This window comes from Mangifera indica, chromosome 5 (assembly GCF_011075055.1).
Source record: "Mangifera indica cultivar Alphonso chromosome 5, CATAS_Mindica_2.1, whole genome shotgun sequence".
NCBI lineage: Eukaryota > Viridiplantae > Streptophyta > Magnoliopsida > Sapindales > Anacardiaceae > Mangifera > Mangifera indica.
Window position 1 is genome coordinate 20,117,258 of NC_058141.1, and position 21,472 is coordinate 20,138,729.

The 21,472-nt window shown below is 34.9% G+C and overlaps 3 protein-coding genes across 3 annotated transcripts; 1 reads left to right on the plus strand and 2 right to left on the minus strand.

Moving 5' to 3' along the window:
• Nucleotides 1–4,347: 4,347 nt before the first annotated feature.
• Nucleotides 4,348–7,601, minus strand: LOC123215459 (MDIS1-interacting receptor like kinase 2). Its single transcript, XM_044635558.1, has 4 exons — nucleotides 7,113–7,601; nucleotides 6,153–6,413; nucleotides 5,162–6,028; nucleotides 4,348–5,010 (listed from the first exon to the last, which is right to left on the minus strand). Exons 1-4 carry the CDS (start codon nucleotides 7,531–7,533, stop codon nucleotides 4,538–4,540), a joined length of 2,022 nt encoding a protein of 673 aa, XP_044491493.1. The 5' UTR covers nucleotides 7,534–7,601; the 3' UTR covers nucleotides 4,348–4,537.
• Nucleotides 7,602–11,976: 4,375 nt separating this feature from the next.
• LOC123215451 (tRNA 2'-phosphotransferase 1) lies at nucleotides 11,977–15,641 on the plus strand. Its single transcript, XM_044635547.1, has 8 exons — nucleotides 11,977–12,374; nucleotides 12,637–12,753; nucleotides 13,585–13,732; nucleotides 14,066–14,155; nucleotides 14,303–14,357; nucleotides 14,461–14,583; nucleotides 15,074–15,130; nucleotides 15,242–15,641. Exons 1-8 carry the CDS (start codon nucleotides 12,202–12,204, stop codon nucleotides 15,364–15,366), a joined length of 888 nt encoding a protein of 295 aa, XP_044491482.1. The 5' UTR covers nucleotides 11,977–12,201; the 3' UTR covers nucleotides 15,367–15,641.
• Nucleotides 15,642–18,011: 2,370 nt separating this feature from the next.
• LOC123216565 (UDP-glucuronate 4-epimerase 3-like) lies at nucleotides 18,012–20,076 on the minus strand. The gene is given in 2 exon segments (XM_044637015.1): nucleotides 18,012–19,608; nucleotides 19,611–20,076. Coding segments are annotated over 2 exon segments (1,317 nt in total). The 5' UTR covers nucleotides 19,698–20,076; the 3' UTR covers nucleotides 18,012–18,378.
• Between the last annotated feature and the right edge of the window lie 1,396 nt (nucleotides 20,077–21,472).

Genomic DNA, 21,472 nt, shown 5'->3' on the forward strand with positions numbered 1-21,472 from the left:
TAATTATAATAAAATAATATTACTTTAATAATTTTTTAATATTTAAGAAGTAGGTGGTAATCAGATTTGATAATTAAAGTTCCCTAACCAAACCCCATATCAAGTCAATCATTTTGATTTGATAATTAAATATGAATTATTTGGTCGAATCTAGACAAATTTAATGTATTAACTAAAACAACTTTTAATTATGATATAAACCAATCGAGTAATTTTATGTATAAATAATAATATATTTTTATGTAATTAAATAGGTAAAAATTAAAAATAAATTAATATTTTATTATATGATGATATATTATTATTTATATATAAAAATTATACATATAATTTTATTGAAACCGAATTTGTCATCCACTCTATTCATCCCATGAGACTAGCTAGTGGGTTGGGTTTTAAAACATGGGAGAAGGACTATTTCCCACCCAAATTTTGATGCGTTCTCACATTACCACCCACGACAGATGAAAATTCAGTTTTCTCACCCGTGACCAAACTGCCGTCCAATTTTTCAGTTAGGGACAGGAGCAAAATCGTCATTTGCTATTTAAAACCTTAAAACTTTTAAATTTTACCATTTCCCCCCTCCAGGTTTTAAAAACTAATAACTAACCCATCCTCAAAGTTTGAAAAGTTTAGATTTCACCCCTGGGGTTTGCTCCTTCTCCGGCCACCATCGACGGCCGACGCATTCGACCGATCTCCCATCTTCGACTACAAAGGACGACGAAGCGTCGTCCAGATCTGGAAGAACAGACGAAGGACGACGCTTCGTCGTCGCGTCTTTCAGAAGCGACGAGCGACGAGCGACGAAGAGAGAAGAAAAGAGACCTTCGTCGAGCGATCTCCCAGATCTGGACGACGAGCGACGAAGAGAGGTCTCTTCGTTGTACCACCGCCGTGGCACCAGGAGAATGAGGAGGCCGGTGACGACGCCGGAGAAGACGTCGGGAGATGAAGTTGAAGAATGAGGGTGAAATGCTAGTTTTGAAAGTTATGGGGGCCGACTGTATTTTGAAAAATATGGAAACCCTAGGTTTGGGGGTGAAAATGTTAGTTTTTAAAGTTTAAAAACTTTAGGTAAGGTGAAAATGTTAGTTTCTAAAACCTAAGGGGGGTGAATGGTAAAATCCTCACATCAATTTTGAGAAATTAAATTGAGGTGTATTTTTGTCATTTCATCTAATAGGGGTAAAATGGACATTTTACCCTTATGCAAACAGATATCATCCATTTTAACAGCTCATGGGTGGAAAAACTGGATTTTCATCTGCCGTGGATGTTAATGTGAGAATGCATCAAAAGTTGGGTGGGAAATAGTCCTTCTCCCTTAAAACATTGTAGTTCATTGTTAAGGACCTTTGATGTGCTGAGGCGAATTGGGCCTATCTTTTTCCGCAAAAAGAAACGCTCATATAAGTCTTCCCATTATCAAGTGTTGTGGTATTTATTCAAAACTAGGTTATCCATCGGTTTAATGATATTTTGATTCAAATTAAATTTTTGTTTAGAAAAAAATTATTAATTAAATCAAATTATTTTATTAATTAAATTAAATTGGTTTAAAGATTAATTAGTTTTCAATCAAATAAAAAATTATAGTTAATTAAAATAAATAATTAACTAAATTTGAATTGAATTTCAAAAAATTATCCTACTCTTTCTTTTGTTTAATTCTATTCATCAGTTTTAAAAAATAAACAACCGTCTTAGTCAAGGAATGAATGCATATCCATGGCTTATTGAGAAAATTAAATTGTGGGTTAGATTTACATTTCCAAAAGGCCAAATGAGTATTTCCTCATTCCCACCCAAGGTTTGTGAAATAACATTTCCACCCTTTAAGTTTAAAAAAAAAAACAAATTTCCATCCATCTTCCATCCCTGATGGTTTGTTTGATTTTTTAAGAAATTACTGTTTTACCTGTTTATTGAAATTACAAAACTTCTAACAAACCTTGGGTGGAAAATAGTCTTTTGGCCTTTGCAAAATTGTTTGATCGCGTTTGTGTCCTGATTAGGTGAATTGGCTGGAGATGGAGACATTGATTACAGAACCAGATGATATCACATTCATTGAAGTGTTAAATGCTTGTGGCCACGCCGGCCTGCTGAAGGTAGGCATATTGTGTTATGAGCCCATGAGAAGAATTCATGAGACGGAGCCTAAGGCGCAACATTACGGATGCATGGTTGACGTTCTTGGCCGCGCAGGGCACATAGAAGAAGCTAGAAAATTAATCAAGCAAGGACATGCCCATTAAGCCAAACGATGTCATCCAGAGGACTTTGCTTGGTGCTTGTCAGAAGGATTAGGAGGATGATGAAAAAACGAAACCTGCAGAAAATTCAAGGTTGCAGTTAGATTGAACTTGAGGGAGCTGTTAATGAATTCTTTGTGCAAGAAGCATCTCCAAGTTACAGAGATCATCTCCAGGTTTGATAATGTCTCTGTGGACATTAAAATTGTGACTCCCATCCAAACGTTGATGAAATGATTATTTTTTAAATAATTAGTTTGAAATTTTTATTTTTTCAGTCAATCAAAATCAAGCTTTGGTTTTAACAATTAAATTATTTTTTGTCACTTTGAACTTTAATTTATTACTTTTAACAGGTGTTAAAATTTTTACGGTTTGTGCTTTTTTTTTTTTTTAATCCTTTTATAGGGAAAGTGACATAGTTCTGATTTTTATAAATTTTTTAGAATCAAAGTTTCAATGAAGACATCCTTCTCGTTAAATTTATAAATAATTTAACTGATTTTGTTAATAAATTTAAGGCTGGACAAGTTAAACTTTTTAAATTCAAATAGTGAAAATAATCATATCTTTAAAGCTGTCGCTCGGCTATACTTTTTATGTAGGCCAAAGGATTATGTTCCACCCAAGGTATGCTACAATGTCAAGTGTCCCCCTTTTATCTATGATAACACCGAATGTCTACTCATCAACAGTTAAGATTAACAATAGTAAAGGTAAAATCGTTATTTTCTCTATAATATTAAAAATAAACTAAAATATAATCTCTTTTTACTCCCCTAAACTTTAAAAACTAAAAGTTTCTCTCGGTCTAAGTTTTAAAAAATGGCAATTTCATCCTAAGGTTTCGTTTTGAAATCTCCGACGTCATCTCCGGCTCCATTGTCGGCGGCCTCTCTCTCTGACGGTCTCTTTCTCCCATTTAAAAGTTTGATCGGCGTCAGACGCCCGATTTTCGTCTTCCCCGACGAAGTTTTTCGTCTTTCACCACTCTTCTGACGCCGATCAGGCGTCCAATGGGAGGAAAGGGACCGTCAAAGGGAGAGGATGTTTTGGGAGGGAGAAGTCACTGGTAATGGAGCCAGAGATTTCAAAACGAAACCCTAGGGTAAAACTGTCATTTTGTAAAACTTAGGTTGAGAGAAATTTTTAGTTTTTAAAGTTTAGGGGGGCAAAATGAGATAAAATTTTAAGGATTAGAGTTCCGTTAATTTTAACTGCTGATAGATGGGCATTTTGTATTATCATAGATAAATGAAGGACACTTGACATTGCAACATACCTTAGGTGGGAAATAGTCCTATAGCCTTTTATGTATAAAAAGAACTGAATACAAAAATGAATTTGATAATCTGGCATACATAGTTTTATCCGTTTGGGAATTTAATATTATTATTATTAAAATTTTTATAATTATTTGATAATTTTAACTAAAATTGTCTCTTAAATGAGACTTTAAATTTCTAATAAAAATTATCTCATAACTAAGATTTTATCCTTTTGAAAATTGGCTAATAAGAATTTGTAGGAAAGCCTTTTGGCCTAAAACAAGTACAGAAGCAAAAACAGTCACTTCTTAAGATCACGGGAAAGAGAGAAAGACAAGACAAAGCAAAAGGCTGAAAGATGAAGAGGACAAGAAATGTTCACAGATAAACAAGACCAAGCTTTACCTTGTCGTAACTTTTATCACTACATGTCGCACATAGTAAAGAATATGCAAGTCACTCTCTCGTGCACAAGCACGGCCATATAATATGTTGAATTGACAGTCGAGCTCTTTCTTTATTTGTGCGCCAGCTTGCATTTTTGACATTTGCCAGAACATCACATGCCGACCTTCTAACATAGTCCATTCTTTTGTGTATTCAGAGGTACCTAATTTTTAGAAGTAAAGCAAATGCCTCGAAAGGAATTTTCTGGTATAAGCTGGAAAGATGTTTTGATTTGACATATTGTATTCTTTCGCAAATACACATTAACTAATCACTATATCATAAACGTAAATATTTTTATTATCGGAATGTGAAACTTTAAATTACATGCATCAATTGGTCCAACACCGAATTTGATTAAAGCCACTAGGTGAAAAAGCCAACTTGATACATTTGGCTAAATATTAATTAGTACAAGGGCGAAGATAGCAGTCTAGACCCTCAGAATACAAATTGCAATACACTAATAAGCAGCAACATTAACAGACACCAGCATTTTAATGTAGTTAGTACTCACACAGTCAGGCCTCTTGGTCAGCAGGAAAATTGAGGCAAAACAAGTTAGGAAATGCTACTAAAACCATTCAGTTCTTGCATCACGTTTTCTATGGATGGCCTGTGGCTTGGAGACTCATGAGTGCAAAGTAGAGCAATTCGTGCGAGTTTAGATGCCTCAGGTTCTGAAAATTTCCCCTCAAGATTTTTGTCAATGAATTCTTCAACTTTGGATGACTCCACGGCAAGACGAGCCAGCTGGTTGAATTTACGTTTCCCACTGAGAATTTGAAAAACAATCATACCAAATGCATAGATATCGCTCTTTTCTGTGAATCGCCCGGTGTTGGTGTACTCAGGAGCCAGGTATCCCATGGCAGCACTGGCTTTGAGCATGGAGAAAACAATATCATCAGCAAGTAATTTATGCAGGCCAGAGTCGGAAAGCACAGGTTTATATCGTCTATCAATGAGCACTTTCTCAGCTGATAGATTCTGATGAACTAGACCAGTTCTTTTTCCATGTAGATAGCCAATACCTGGTAAGAAAGAGACATGAAACTTCAGTGTCCAATGCAAGATAAAATGGCCAATTGACCCTTTAAACTACATTGGTTCATTCAATTTCATGATCATTAAGGTTGTGTCTCAACAAGGAAGCATGGATCAATTAAAAGAAAATAAACTAACCTTTGGCAATGCCATGTATGATTGAAATTCTGATTGACCATTCAAGAACCTTATCACTGCCCTGCTTCACATCAAGATACTGCAAGAGACTTCCATTGGGAACAAAATCGTAGATGAGAAAGCACTCACCTCTGCCTTGCGAGCAGCAAATTCCTCTCAACCTAACAAGATTTTCATGTTTCAGTGATGCCAGTATCTTCAAACCCTTCAAAAACTCAGCTTCATCAGTATTGCAACTTGTCTTGGCAATGCACTTCACAACTACAACTGAACCGTCTCTCAAGATACCCTTGTAGACAGCAGAGAAATTACTCTTTCCCAACAAATTCGTTTCTGAGAAACATTGGGTCGCCCGCTCTACATCTTCTAAATTATACATGAGACTCTCAAGAACTTCCTGAGAAAACCCATTTCCACTCTGACCTTTAGCCAATGGATCCCACCCATTGGAATACTCAAGACTGATAAGAGGAGAGGCACTTCTCCTGCAAAGCTCCTTTGCCTGGTCAGTACTAAGACGACCATCAGAAGTATCAAAGGCACTTCCAATTTTCTGTTTTTGGCGACGGTACCATGAGAATGTAAAAAGCCCTCCAACAGTCAAAGCAATAAACACTCCAATTACCCCCAAAATGATATCAGTATGTGAGTTTTTTGACGGTCTTGAGCAATGGGTTTGCCCACAATTAGATGGTAAATCAGCTGACTCTGGGATATCCTTTGTAGATAAACCACTAGGCTTGAACGGTTCAGGTCTATTAGGATATGATTGATCAGTTTGTGTGCAATTTTTCAAGTCAGAAAAGCCAACCCCACATAGTTCATCGTTGTTTTGATATTGGAATCCACTGTTGAGTCTCTTCAGAGCTTCATTGTCATTCACACCAGACAAAATAAAGTTAATAATTTTTTTTCTATTTCATCAACAAGTGAAAACTAGAAGGCTCATATAAGCACATCTTATACAGACAATACTGAAATACGATATTACCTGGTGGTACATAGCCAGACAGAGAATTGTTTCGGATGTCTAGAACTTGAAGCTTAGGAGCATTGGCTAATTTCACTGGAACTGAACCAAACAGACTATTGAAGCTTAAATCCAACCTCATCAACATCCCCAAATCTCCCAAGCTAGCAGGAATTGCCCCAGTTAATTGATTATATTGCAGAGCGAGGACGCTAAGCCTATTCAGAGATCCCAACTCCGTTGGTATGCTCCCACTCAACTTGTTGTAGCATAGTTGTAGAACTGTGAACAAAACGAAGTCACCATTCAGTAACATCAATCAACTTGAAATCTGAACGGTGTCTTGTTCAAACTTCAAGTTAAATGAGCCAACTTGAGCAAACCCAGAAAGCTTAGAAACAAAATTACATAGTCCCACGGACTCTTTCCAAAAAAATTTCAAGAAAAATCTGTTAAAAAGAACGTTGTTTTCTTTCTTTACATCTCCAAAACATTCATGAAATAATGGAAGCATCTCTTTTTCCCAGTTATAAACAAACTAAAAAGCGAAAAGAAAAGGACCACACTTCCCCCTTTTAACTTTCAGGCTTTCAGCTCTTATGAAAGAAATTAAATTGATGATTTCACAAGTTTGTAGCAATAAAAAGCTTCACTCTAATCATTTTGACTAGTCACTGAGAACGGGAGAGGAAAAGTTACTGGTAAAGATTATAATTTTTCACCTCACCCACCCAGAAATTTATTTTTTGAACTATAAAATGACCATATATCAGTAAATCCCGAAAAGTCAGAACTTTTTACTTCGCTCAGTTCAATCTTAGGTGCTTGAGTGTTCAACCTAAGCCAAATAGGCCATAAGTGTAAGAATTCTGAAAGAAAAATCGGCAGAGACAATTTGGAAAAAAAAAAAAAAAACTGTAATTATTATGAACTCCTTACTTAAATGCCAAAAAAATTACCAGTACAAAAAAAAAAACCAACCTTGAAGATTAGTCATGTTCCCAATCTGAGGAGGAATCTCTCCAGAGAGATTATTCACATTAAGGTACAAGTCACTGAGCTCATTCAAGCCTGCAATCTCCTTCGGAATCTCCCCATACAATGCATTGAAGTGTAGGTACAACCCGGTCAAGCTCTTGAGCCCGCCTATAGCTGGCGGTATCTTGCCGGAGAGACCCCTTCCCTGAAGAGAAATGTTAGCGACATTACCATTCTCATTACACGCCACGCCATAAAAGGAGTCACTGCTACATGGGTCAGCGTTAAGTGTCCATGAAGTCAAGAACCGGTTTTGTGGGTCTAAAGAGTCTTTGATCTGCATGAGAAGATGGAGTTCTGTAGGTGAAGAGAAGGCTTGTGAGAATGAGAGAGAAAGAAAGAGGAAGAGGATAACAAAAGACATGTTTGGCTTGTAGGAAAGTTGAGAAAAAATGACAGAGACTGTTTTGAAAGGTGTTTGGATGTTTTGGTTGAGATTCGAAATACTCGAAAAATATAAGTTTGGTTCACTTGCAAAAGTACAAAATCTAGCCGGCTAAAGGTCTATTCCCACCCAAGTTTAAGTGTTCTCACAAGACACACCAATGAGGTTTGAAAAACCTAAAATTCTACTCATCCATTAAAAATCCATTAAAAATCTTAGTTAAAATAAAAGGTAAAATTGTCTTTTAATAAAAAACTAAAATTTTATTATGTTTGACCCCCTCAACTTGAAAACTCACATTCCCCCCACTTAAAGTTTGAAAAATCAAAATTCTCCCCTTAGGGTTTGCAAATCATAATCGGAGTTCTCAGAGATGGTCGTCTCCAGTGGCGTTGGCTCTCCTTCTCAGACTCAACTCTCTTTGCCAATCACTTCCTAGCCATCGACATAGGTTATTTTCTCCCACAAAGATGAAATCGTCTTCGTCGAAGTGTCTTTGTCCTTGACGAAGATGACCGTCGATGGTCTCAGACAGAGATGATATGGCCATCTGAGACCATCAAAGGTCATCTTCGTCGGAGGAAATAATTTACACCAATGGTTGGGAAATGATCAACAGGGAGAGTTGAGCCCAAAGGAAAAGCCAACGCCATCGAAAATGGTCATCTCCGGTGACTCTGATAATGATTTGTAAATGTTATAGGAAAAATTTTGATCTTTCAAACTTCAGATAATAGTTGAATTGTGAGTTTTCAAGTTGGAGAGGAAATGTAACAAAACTTTATATTTTTAAAAAATTTTATTAAATAATTATTTTACCTATATTCATAGCTGTAATTTTTAACAGATTGTGAGATTTTAGGTTTTTTAAACTTCATAGGTATGACTGCACAATAGCACTTAAATTTGGGATCCTTTGGGTAATCTAGCCTTCTCGGGTCCTCCTCTCCCTCTTCTTCTCCACCGTGAAAAAATTACGGCGTTATACAGTGATTCAAATCATGTAAAATTTTTTGAAAATCGGATGGTCCCATCTATCCCTGATTTAACAGAGATTCATCAGCCTTACTGAATGCAGGGCCCCATTTCAATGAAGAAAAAGCATCGGTTTGAACATGTGATGTCGAGTCTTCACTGGACAGTAAGTAGACTGTTTGGAAGATTTTTCAGATTTTTTTTTTTTTTTAAGGAAAATTAGACATCTAGAATTTGAATTCTATTTGTTAAAAACTTCTAAAATTGATTAAAATTTCTTTAGCTTTTTCTTTCGTAGAAAATAAATTAGGAGATGGTCGCTTTCAGAAGAAATTAAATTAACTCCTTCACATGGGTTAACGGCGGTTATTTGCATGCCGCTCTTTCATGGAAATCTTGAAGAATTCAATTTGTATGGCTGGCTGGCTTGTACCAGTCAGATACGGCCTTCTTTGGTCTGCCGCAGACCAAGACTAGATCATAAGAACACCAAAGATGGATTGAAAATTAAATATTTTTTAGTGTACACCGTGGATACCTTCAACCGTTGATTCAAGCCTTGCATGGGCAGTTTGACTTCCCCGTGCTTGAGTAGGAATAACCCAAATTCAAGATTTAATCCAGCTAGATCGGAGCAATCGTCAAAAAATAATAAATTCAATTTTTCCAATAATTTTTTAGTATTTTTAATTATTTTTTCATTTTTCTGTGACGATTTTTTTATTAACGTGTTCCTATCTCAAATAAGTTGGGATCAAATTCAAACAAACCCTTGTTTGCTTAAACTCAGACTGGACTTAAGTCCCCTCTAGATATCTTACCCAACTTGGCAATGGAACTTGCATGTGAAGTAACTTTATCATTTCCCCACCATTATCAGTTATAATGATTGATAATTAAGAAACTATTAAACTATCAGGTGCTGCTTGTTCACGTTGTGATGCAGGCCTGGCATGATATTATTTAATACATCTACGTAATTAAGCAGGATTATTAATATAGCCAGTTGATGTGCCTGACATACTTATCGGTAACTAGCTATGAATCTTTGAGTAATCCAATGGACACCACTGCTTAATCATTATACTTTAGACTCCAAGTGACTGTGTCTGTCCTCTTCTTTCCTAGGACAAGATTTCCTGGCTGGATTTTGTGAAACAACTCATCCTTAAAGATTAAACAATAATAATGCATAGATTATGTGGGGTTTCTCATTTGCGTTGCCCTTTCGTTTTCTGGTTTATGTCACATAGGTAACATGTTTGAGCTGTTCGCTTTGGCTCAAATTTTTTCATTTCGTCAATGATTTTTTTTACTTATTTTTCTTCTTATTCACCTGACAATTCTTATGAATTTGAACGACTTTTCTTCTCCAATAATATTTTTCAGATTTAACCAGCTAAAACCCACATTCAAATACAAGGGTAGAATCTTTTCTCATTTTCCAGTTAAGAAACTTGCTAAAATATTTTAAGAAGGGCAAAAGAGCAAGGAAAGAAACATGTTTCAAACCATTTCTGTTGTGTTACAATAATATTCCTTCGGGTTTGGTATTTTTTGTCTCTTCTGCTGTTTGTTAGGTTAGGCGGGCCAGAATGGAGAAAGCAGTTTTCAAATTGGTTTTTTACGCCAACCGGTATCAATTATGAATACATTTCAAAACCAAAATAGTATCATAAAGCCATGACTTTTTCTTCTTTCTTATATTACTTTTATCATTCAAATTGTTGGCATGGATGATGAGTGAGTCTTGCAGAAGTCACTAGTCAGCTACAGTCTCACGATATTTCAGCTGGAATCTGAATTGCTCATTTCTGGCTGACCATAACTACTCTCTCCATCTGTTCAGCTTTTGCAGTCTCCTTTTAATACCACGTTTCTCTGGCATTTATAAGAAAATCAAACACTCATTAATAATAAAATTTTCAAATGGGTGCCGATTGTTTTCCATAACCCATAAATTGAGTTAGATAAATGACACTTTAATTTTTGTACTCTACCTGGGAATCAGAGTCGTTATTATCTTTCATTAGGCATGACATGATTCACTGTAATTTTTTTGGTGCATGTTTGTCTCGATGGAAACCATTGTTGGGCTTTAACATAAAGTTGCATTGGTTCCCCGGAAAAAAAGAGTTCCCTTATAATGCCTCTCAAAAGCGATGGGAAAAGTGAGAACACTGAAGTTATGAAAGCACTCGTGCTTTTGCTTTTAATTTTGGAAATATACAAATACAATGTTTTAACCGTGGACTGGACCATTCTTACCTTGTATTATGAGGAGGTTTGAATCGAATTGAGTCAAACTAAACTCCACTTAATAATTTACTTGAACAAAGGTATGAAAATTTGTCATTAGATTCATCTTTTCTACAAGATTTTTCGTTTTTTTTAACGATTTTTTCATATTTAATATTTCTTCTTCTTCTCTTACAATTTTCTAATAATGTATCCAACAAATTTATTATCAATTTGAATAATTTAAACTTGAATTAACTGTTTTGAATTCAAATGACCTTTGATCGGGGTTGGGGTCATGTGACTAACTATTTTATTTAAATGACCAGCACCCAGTAATCTAACTAGTTAATTATTATGCTTATGCATTTATTGCATATTACAGGAATGTAAACACTTGTAAATTGTTTAACGCTTGGTAGGTAAGATTAGATTAGATTTGAATATAATTTAAAAACCACATTAAAATTAATTTGAATTCAGAAAATTTAATTTAAAATTAACAAATAGAAATTCGAAATTAGTTTGATTAATCTGACCTCCATCTGTTTAGATTAGTTTATCAGCCCAGGGTTTGATCAGACAATGAACTTTATGAGCCCAGTGAAATTAGAGGCCTCGTGGGGCTATACATCAGTTAATGGTGCTAGGCCATGTCATCGGCCTTGAACACATTTGAAATTCTATTGGATTCAGATGCATTGCGAGGCCTAATCAGAACCGGGCTTCGTAGGCTGGATCAAGAAAGGAGAAATCTTATTACGTAGGACAAAATTGTTTAAACAGGAAAAAACTAGGGACTATCGTGCAATTAAAAAGGATAGGGTTTGCGCATTCGGTCCGAGTAAAGAGAGGAGAAGAATTTAAGTGAGCCAGAGAGTAAGGGTAGATTTGAATTAAATTTGAGTTTGATTCAATTTATATATAGTAATGTTTGAATTTGAGTTTGAGTTAGTGAAAGCTAGATTTAAATTCAATTTGAATTTAATTTAACTCATTTTAAGTTTAAATTTTTAATTATTTTATTATTAAAATAATATTATTTTAATATATATTAATAAAAATAATATTATTTTATATCTAAATTTTTAATTGATAAGTTTAATAAATAGTTCGAACTCAAAGTTAAATTTAAATAAATTTATATAGAATTAATTCATTTTAGATTTATTCAAATCAAATTCAAACTCAAATAAATTCGGTTCAAATTTAGCTCTGCCCTAAGTGGCAGCTAAACTCCATAATCCGCCACCATGGGTCGAATGCATGGTCGAGGGTCTGCTCTTCAATCGCCTTGCCATCCTATGGAATCAATTTTACAATATTCTCTATAAAACCTAATTAACTTATGACTAATCGACTTCCACAATTTGAGAATCATCATCATCTTCCTTGGCGGTCACATACATAAAAGAGTCAGAGGTAGATCTTCCGATGTGGAGTTGTGGGAGGAGCAACAACATATTCAGTATCAGAATTCTACCCTTCTGCCGTTTTCATATATATCCGGCTCCTATTTCTTCCATCTCTCTGTTCTCCACCACCACCACTATGGACAATGCTAACCAGTCCTCATCCTTCACTTCTTTCGCCCATTCTAGTCGAAGGTAACCTTTCTTTATTTCTTCTTCTTCTTCTTTGTTTTTTTTTTTTTATTTTTTAATAATTTTTTCATTTGCTCTCAAAATTCGAATGCAGAGACAAAACCGCACAAATGATTCTTTAATTATCATTTTCTTTTCTTTTGTTTTAATTTGACTGTTAATACTGTATTCTATCTACGCCGTGGAGTTTTGTTGGATCCATTTACGTTTTTCATTAGGTCTCAAATATTATAACTCGAATATTTTTTTAAATTTTCGTGTGTAGTGGCGGCTGTGTTGGTGGAAGAGGAAAGGGTTGGGAAAACGATCGAGAAAGGTCAAAGGGCCGTGGTGGCGGCGGTAGGGGTGGCAAAGATAAAATTGATGCTCTTGGTAGACTCTTGTAAGCTCAAATACAGACGAACTCAGCAATTATTATTTTTATTTATTTCTGTTGTATTAGACTTTTTTTTCAAGTCACTTGAAGTTCATTTTAATTTCAGCATCTCTTCGCTACCTTTTCTTCTATTGGTAACTTTGAGACCTTATTTTGTTGTTGAAACATCTAAACTAGAACGAAGAGAAAAACAAGATTTTGGGCAGTGTCTTTAATGCTATTTATTTTGGGTCTGTGTGTGGATTAGGATAATATTGATTAAGATAATATTTGTATATCAGGATAGAATTGAGATATTAGAAGAATAAAAAGAGGCATTTTTTTGGTTTTGGGACTTTGGCTAATTGAGGGAAAGAGTCTAGCCTCTTGAATGCTAGACAGGTTGGGGTGCTTGCATTTTGTAAAGAAGAGCTATTGCTCATTATCACTGTAAACATTGATTGAAATCAATACAAACACTGCTCATTTTCGTTCATTTTTTCTGTGAATCGTTACAACAACAATCTGTTTACAATTGTTCTTGCTATGTTCCTAACAGTCTGTAAAGAAACAAATTGAACAAAAGGAATTTAAATGAATTGTAATAAGATTATTTCTAAGGATGTTCTTTGTTCAATTGGAGATGAATTTCTGAGAAAAATTTGAAAACGGAATTTCTTATGCCTTTAGCCTACTGTGCTGTCTTTTAATCTAGCTGAATTTTGCCAAATGATGGTCTAAGTCTAGCTGTGATTGTGTTCTCTCCGGCCCAAGGTTTTGAAAATATTGATATTCAATGTTTTATCTTGTGTGCTAATTCAGATGCAATTTTTTTATCAATTCATATAATGTCTTCAGGACACGCATCTTGCGTCATATGGCCTCAGAGTTAAACCTGAACATGCAAAGTGATGGATATGTCAAAGTCCAGGATTTGCTAGAGCTGAATATGAAAACCTTTGCCCAAATTCCATTGACATCACACACAGTTGATGACATCAGGGAGGTTGGTCACGAAATGCTTCTCTGTCTATCGTTGTCTCAAAGTTTTCTAGCAAATGGATTGTTTGATGTTTGGAAAACAGTTACTGCTGTAGAATGTCGAGTCTGTCTAAAGCATGTCATCTTATAACTCTTGTCTAAACATGATTATCCAATTATGCTATTGGAACTTGACTTATATAATCTGATGCTGATTTCTGACTGTAAAATGATGCTATTTTTGTTGGCCTTTATCACTTTATTGTTTATGCAGTAGAAGTGAAAATTATTTTCCATTTATTTGGTTTGAATGAACCACCTTGCTAGAATATTTTTGTCATTCTGTGCTTAATTTCAGGCTGTCAGAAAAGATAATAAACAGCGGTTTAGCCTCCTGGAGGAAAATGGGGAGCTTTTGATACGTGCAAACCAAGGCCACACAATAACGGTGATGTATTTCTTATGTTTTCTTAACAAGTTCTATCAACTGTTTATGTCATTGATGATTTTTTATTTTATGATGTATGAAGCATATTGTGGATTTAACTGGATTCTTTTCTGCAACTGAATTTTTTTTTAAAAAAAAAATAAGCAGACAGTTGAATCTGAGAGGTTGTTGAAACCTATCCTTTCAGCTGAAGAAGTTCCAGGTGCCATACTTCTTTCCTTTCAAGTTTCAGTCAAAAACTTCTCGGTTGTTATTTTATATTTTGATGTATTTCCTTCTCTGTACTTCCTATGCTATGTTGGCAGTGTGTGTACATGGAACATATAAAGAGTATATGGAATCTATTTTGGAGCTTGGTTTGAAGCGTATGAAAAGATTGCATGTTCACTTCTCAAGTGGCTTGCCTACTGACGGTGAAGTAATCAGTGGTAAGAGATTCTGGGAAATCTCATTTCAATAGTGGAACCGTTTCATGTTTTTGGTTTTTTCAAAGAGAAGAAATGATGTTATGCATCTAATGCATTTAGGCAATTTTGTAAATTGCAAGTGCTTTGTTTGACTCTGCTTTTCAACCAAAATAAAATAAAATTGGAAGAGTGGCTACCTCTATACATATCAGAAAGCATACCTTGGAATTGTGCATTATCTAGCATGATGTTCTCTGGACGTGTGAAAATTTTTTATTGTGCTTATAGGAGTTAGCCTATTAGATTTCTCTTGTAGCTAAGTTAAAGTTCTTGTAGTGAATGGAAATGAGGTTGGTTCAGATGCTAACATTGAATCCATGAAAGTGATACATGTTAGCTTGATTTTCAAACTTCAATGTCAAGTCCTCATGATCAATGCAGACAATTAGATATTCTTCTGTGAATTAACCAGAATTGTGAAAATCCAATGATTCGCTGCTTGTCTTTTCAGGTATGAGACGGGATGTTAATGTTTTGATCTTTCTTGATGTCCGAAAAGCTCTAGAAGGTACAAACTTTTGGAATTCTGTCAACTGCATACAATTTTGTTTATACTATGTTTAATACATATTGATGTATTCTTCTGTCTTGGCTTGTAATTTTCACATGTGAAATTCAGATGGAATGAAACTTTACATATCAGACAACAGGGTAATCTTGACTGAAGGTTTTGATGGTGTGGTGCCAGTTAAGTACTTTGAAAAGGTGGAATCATGGCCAGATAGACGACCTATATCATTGTAAACTGAGATTTAATTTATGACCCTTATTATATTGGTCTTTTTATTCCTGTACTCAGTATAGAAACATGTATGATTAGCTTCGCAATAAGTCCCACCACCACCATTAGAAATCGTAATGTGAAGAAGATATTTTCTTCTTTTTCCGGAGAAGAAAAACCTGTGCATGATGGTTAGGATTGCATCCATCCCAATTTCACCTGATGTGTAAGTGGAGGTTACGATGGGGGATTGAGGATTAGTTATGAAACACGAGTGCTGAGTATAGAATTTTTTTTACCCCCTCGTTGGGTTGGCTTTCTTACCATCAAAAAGCTGTTTTTTTTGGTCTACAAGAAAGCTAAATCATTATCATACGGGGTGAATTTAAACCAAAATTAACTTGAATAATAGTCAATATATCAGTTCAAATTCAAGACTGTTAGTTCAAAATTGAGTTTGATTTGTTTAAACGGTGAACAATATCAGTTAACTCAAAATTGAGTTTCGCTCGTGTGACTGATAAATAATATTATTAAAATTAAAAAAGAACTGTCAGGGAAAAAGAAAAATGGTCAAGAATGATCAAGATTTGTTTCCATTCAGAAAAAAATTGTGGAAAAAGAAGAATTATCGTTGAGATGGGCTCTGCAACAATAACATGCTGCATTGATAAGGTGTAAGGGTTTAAGCCTGGCGACGAGGGGGTTTAAGCGTTAGTGGAACTCAAACAAAATATTTTTCGAAAGGCCAGGGGACTATTTCCCACTGGAGACAACTTTTTGTGTGATAAAATGATAAATATATATTTGTGATAAATGAAAATTTTAAATATTTATTTAAGTTTTAGTTTGTTAAAATATATTTACAAATTTTTTATTAGAATTAAGAGGTAAAATTATTATTTTATTAATAATATTAAAATAATTAAAATTATATATCATTTTTTTATAGATTTAAAAAATTAATAATTTTTTCTTTAGATTAAATTTTGAAAATTTTTTTTTTTAGAATATTAAGTTTAAAATTTAATGATAATTTAAAAAAAAATAGATATTTAATTTGTTTAATTATACAAGTGTATTTTCAGGAGTAAATTAAAACGGATGTGAAATACTCCTTTGCCCTTTCAAAACAACCAACGTGTTAAATGGTGAATAATTATTGCCAGCTGTAGATTGTAAATAACAGGTTGTCTCGATTTACCCCACTATTACGTTTCAGCTTTCGGGTGACGATTTAGTCAGAGAATTGATCACAGTCACAGCAAAATAACATAGATTTGGAGACAAAAGTCTTATTCTGTAGGCCTGTCAGTGCAGTATTTGTTTCAGGCTTTAAATGAAGACGGTGACAATGACGCATATCAACAGAGAAAGATGTCAAAAATATTTGCAAAGCGTGAAGAAGATAGTTAGTGGTCCATTAACTGAAACAGGGGCCACATCTGATCGGCTCAATTCAAAATGATCAATTCAAGACCAAGTTTGACTTGTTTGGATTGCTGATGAACGAGTCTAGCACAGTGAAAGAGTTTGAGCCAAATCATCAATCCGAATTCAAGCAAATCCGATCGAAACTACTCTAATAGAAAATGATTTTTTCTGCAATAAAGATAAGAAAAATAAAAGTCCATCGTGACTCTTGAAAATTTATAAAGCGTGCCTCAGAAATGAAATCACAGATACAAATTTTTAAGGAACAAGAATTGGTGGAAGAGAACAGTTTGCATTTGGTGCTTTTCTACAAGAAACACAGGTAAACGAGTACCCATGTTTAATTTCAAAAACCAAATGAAATTTTCATACAGCCAGAGGTAGTTCCACTCTCCAGCAACTAGACCATAATCAAACATACTAGAATATACAGCAAATCTTCCTCAAGGAGCTGTTTCCAGAATTTCAATTATACAGAGGGGGTAAGTAAACAGAAGAGCGATGTGTCGGCAACTTGTTTTTCAATTATACAGCAAATCTTCCCCAAGGTTCTTAGGTTTTAGTACCACACTGGAGCCTGGATGTGTCGGCAACTTGTTTTTCAGGCCTAGCACAAACAGAAGAGCGATACATCTTTCTCATTCTAGCGGACCAATACAACCTTTTTTGGGGCAGGCTAATAGTAAGCATAATAATTTAATACAAGCAACCCTTAAGTCCAACATTTTAACAGCAAAACAAATTTAGGGTTTCTGCTACACAAATTTTACTCGGTGGTGACATCAATATTTTAAGAACATATAATTTTGCTACATGAAATGCTTTTACTCTCTAGGATTCAGGAAGAGCACTGTATGACATAGATATATAAACGAAAATGGATGCAACTGAGACTTTTGCTTAAACTGACCTCCTATATGCATGAGGCCGAGTCTCTTAAAACGATGATTAAGATGCTAAGAACAACATTAATTGAGACTGCAGACAAGCGTTAACAACCTATGACTATGAGTAAAACAATCTTTTAAAAAGGACAGACAACAATGAACAGTTTATCAACTCCTAATTCACAAAATTCCAAAGAACCACACTTTATCAAATCATTCCCTGGAAATAACAAAGCATAATGATCTCCACTAGGAAGTTTTACCTGGGAATCTAACATCACAATTTATGCATAAGAATTAACAATAAACCATGAGTCATAAATTAGCAGCTCAGAATATCATGGACATCATAAAAACACCAGGCCTTTATATAACAAAAGAATTACAATAAAAGACAAATGTAATTCAATTTACGTGTGCTATTTATTTAACTGCATGGAAATGGTACATGTCCAATATCAGTCATGAATTCTACAATGCCGGAACTACAATTACATTGGGGAAAAAATAGTAAGAAGGTTCTGGCTTTCTTTTGACACAGCTATAAAAGCTCCTCCAACATAGCAGAACATGATTGTCCTCATATTCGGATCATCAAAAATATATGAAAGATGAACAATAATTGGGCAAGGAACAGAGAAATACTAAAAACAATCATAAGAATCATAATGAACAAGAATTCAGAGGATCCTACCACACAATCAAAAGAATGTTTCATCCAGCAGCCCTCTTTCCACCAGAATAGTAACTGATGTACCACCGCACAAATTTCTTCAATCCAGTCTGCAGATCTGTCGTGGGCTTATACCCAAGCTCCCTTTGAGCCATGCTAATGTTTGCATGAGTAAAAGGCACATCACCATTCCTTGGCAACTTCAAAATATTCCTCTTGGCCTTAACTTTCAAATGCCTCTCCAAAATGCTTACAAGATCTGAAACCGGAACAGGAGAAGTATTTCCCAAATTATAAACTCTAAATTGTGCTGGCCCCTTCTTCTTCCCCCCACTGCCTGTGCTCTTCTCGGCAGTATCCAATGCCCCCAAACAACCCTTGACAATATCATCAATGTAGGTAAAATCCCTAGCAACTGTACCGTGATTAGCAGCCTCAAAGATAGGTATGGTCTTCCCCTTCAAAATATCTCTTGTAAAAAAGAAATACGCCATATCTGGCCTTCCCCAAGGACCATATACGGTGAAAAACCTCAAGCCAGTTAAAGATAGACCATATATATGATTATAAGTGTGTGCAATCTCTTCACCAGCTTTCTTAGTGGCAGCATATAAACTAGCAGGTTGATCAGTTCTATCTTTCTCACTAAAAGGAACCTTAGTATTAAGACCATAAACAGAACTAGAACTTGCCCACACAACAGCAGGTTGAGGATTAGCATTTTTACAAACTTCAAGTAAACTAACAAGGCCAGCAATGTTACTCTGAACATAAGAACTAGGATTTTCCATTGCATACCTTACTCCAGCTTGAGCAGCCAAATGCATCACGTGCGTAAATGAAACAACCTCAAAAAGCTTCCTCAATAGAGCCATGTCATTGATATCACCTTCAACAATGAAAATTCCCCTTCTCTCCAAAAGCGCTTGTCTTGCTCTTTTCAAAGAAGGGTCATAATAGTCATTGAAATTATCAAGACCAAGAACCCCATCACCGCGTCTTTTCAGAGCGGCTGAAACGTGTGTACCGACGAAACCGGCAGCCCCAGTTACCAAAACGGAGATACCATTACGGGCCCTAACCCGAGCGGAAGAACGGATCCGTTTTTCAAAAGCGGGTCCACCCCAGTTAGAGGTACGAAGAGAGCGACGAGAAGGATCAGATGGTACAGGATTCGACGGCGGAGATCTGAAGAAGAAGAATAAGATAACACCAAAGAAAATAAAGGACCAAAATGTGAGTTTTGCTAACGAAGAATGACTCTGAGTCTGTTAATATAGGGCGAAGACTTTTCCATCTTGAATTTTCCAGGTGTTGAAGGTATATTATCAAGATGAGACAGTTGTTTCAGCTGAGACATTGGCTCCAGATTCAGATTTAGGGTTAGGGTTTCAGAGATTCTTGGTGGTTTTATTCAGAATTGGATGTTGTTGGTGTTTCAAGATAAGGAAAGTGCAAGAGAAAGAGAAAGAAAAGGTCTGCTAAATGTTCTAGTTTCTTTATCTCATTTACATCTTCTTTCTGTAAATGAGAAAATGGGAATGAGAATCTCCTGGTTTCTTGCAGATGGGTTTATAGCAATCTCTCTTCTCTTCTATATTCTAAGAGAGATCAAGATATGATTTTGGTGCCGGGGTGAGAGAAAATGAGAAGAATTTTACAACTCTGTAATGTTAACAGCAATGGCAATAGGAACAGTAATGGTAACGGCAATGGCAATGGCAATGGTGATGCAGTGGAAACTAATAAAAAAACTTGTTTAAAAATAGGAGCTTTTTTTATCATTGTTATTATTATTATTGTTGTTTCTTCCTTTCTTTCTTTGCAACCTTCGAATTTTCAACAACAATTTACACAAAGATTATAGTAAAAAACTTATTTATGTAACTTTTTAATTGCTATAAATGAGTTGTTATTGGCTGTGAGTACAAATTTTAAGGGGAAAATGTGTGGGCGAGGGATTCAAATAGGAGATGGTGTGGATGAGATTTTGGGGGATTTTGAGTCTTCAAATTTTGGTTTTTCACGCAATCATTTACCAATGTTAGGGGCAACCAGTTTGAAATACTTATGTTATCATATAATTAAATATTATTTTTATTTTAATTCAAAAATATTCAATCGTATAATAACATACCTTATCTAAATACTCAATTGAATATATAATTTTATTATTAACATTTTTGCCCTTATCTTTTTAATAGCGGTATACAGGTTAGAGATCAAATTTTAGAAAGACACCCATCACCTAATATAGATGAGATTACATAGATTTATTAGAAAACATTAATTCTTAAAATATTAATAATTAGAGTTACAAATGAGTTAAGTTGTTTGTCAATTGTTAACATCTCACCTTGACTATTGTCAAGTTAGATTCAAACTCAAGCTTACTATTAGTTAGTTTGGTGAGCTTGTAAACTCACAATTCGATTTAAATAAAATATCAATAAACTTTTAAAATTTTACATATAAATTACAGTGTTTAATTTCTTTTTTTTTTTTCTAATTGAGCTCAAGTCTTCTCATCTCGAATTTAATCTTTGCCTAAATGCAATTAATCTAAGCTTGAGAAAGTAATACTCGATTTGATTAGATTTGATTGTAACTTTATTAACAATAGAAATAAATCCGAGTATAAATATTAATGTATTATTATATAATTAAATAATTTTAAATTAATAAAAAAATAACATCTAATTACATAATAACATGTCAACATTTGCATTGTGTTTGTATATTCATTATTAGCCCGTATAGTGTTTATATTTTTAGATCCCATTTTTGCTATGGAGCTTAAACTATTACATGCGTATACTTAGGGCTGGATTCGAGCCGAGCTCGAGCTGGAGCTCGGCTTGGCTCGGTTCGAGCCCGAGCTAGCTCGGTATATTTTTTTGAAAATTTTTTTACACAAAACGACATCGTTTTAATCCCCATATATACACAAAACGGTGCCGTTTTGATATGAAAAACGAATAGAGCCGAATTCGAGCCAAGCCGAATCCGGTTCGAGTCGAGTTTGAGCCGAACTCGAGCCGGCCATTAAAAAACCGAGCCGAGCCCGAGCTCGGCTCAGCTCGAATCCAGCCTTACGTACACTTCACTTTTCCAGGCTTGGTTTATTTTCTTTTC

Coding starts and splice junctions, on each gene's coding strand:
- LOC123215451 (XM_044635547.1), top strand. CDS start 12,202: ATGTGGAGTTGTGGGAGGAGCAACAACATATTCAGTATCAGAATTCTA. Junction 12,375..12,636: donor TTCGCCCATTCTAGTCGAAG/GTAACCTTTCTT, acceptor TTTCGTGTGTAG/TGGCGGCTGTGTTGGTGGAA. Junction 14,358..14,460: donor TTCAGCTGAAGAAGTTCCAG/GTGCCATACTTC, acceptor CTATGTTGGCAG/TGTGTGTACATGGAACATAT.
- LOC123215459 (XM_044635558.1), bottom strand. CDS start 7,533: ATGTCTTTTGTTATCCTCTTCCTCTTTCTTTCTCTCTCATTCTCACAA. Junction 6,414..7,112: donor GAACATGACTAATCTTCAAG/GTTGGTTTTTTT, acceptor TTTTGTTCACAG/TTCTACAACTATGCTACAAC. Junction 6,029..6,152: donor GTCTGGCTATGTACCACCAG/GTAATATCGTAT, acceptor ATGACAATGAAG/CTCTGAAGAGACTCAACAGT.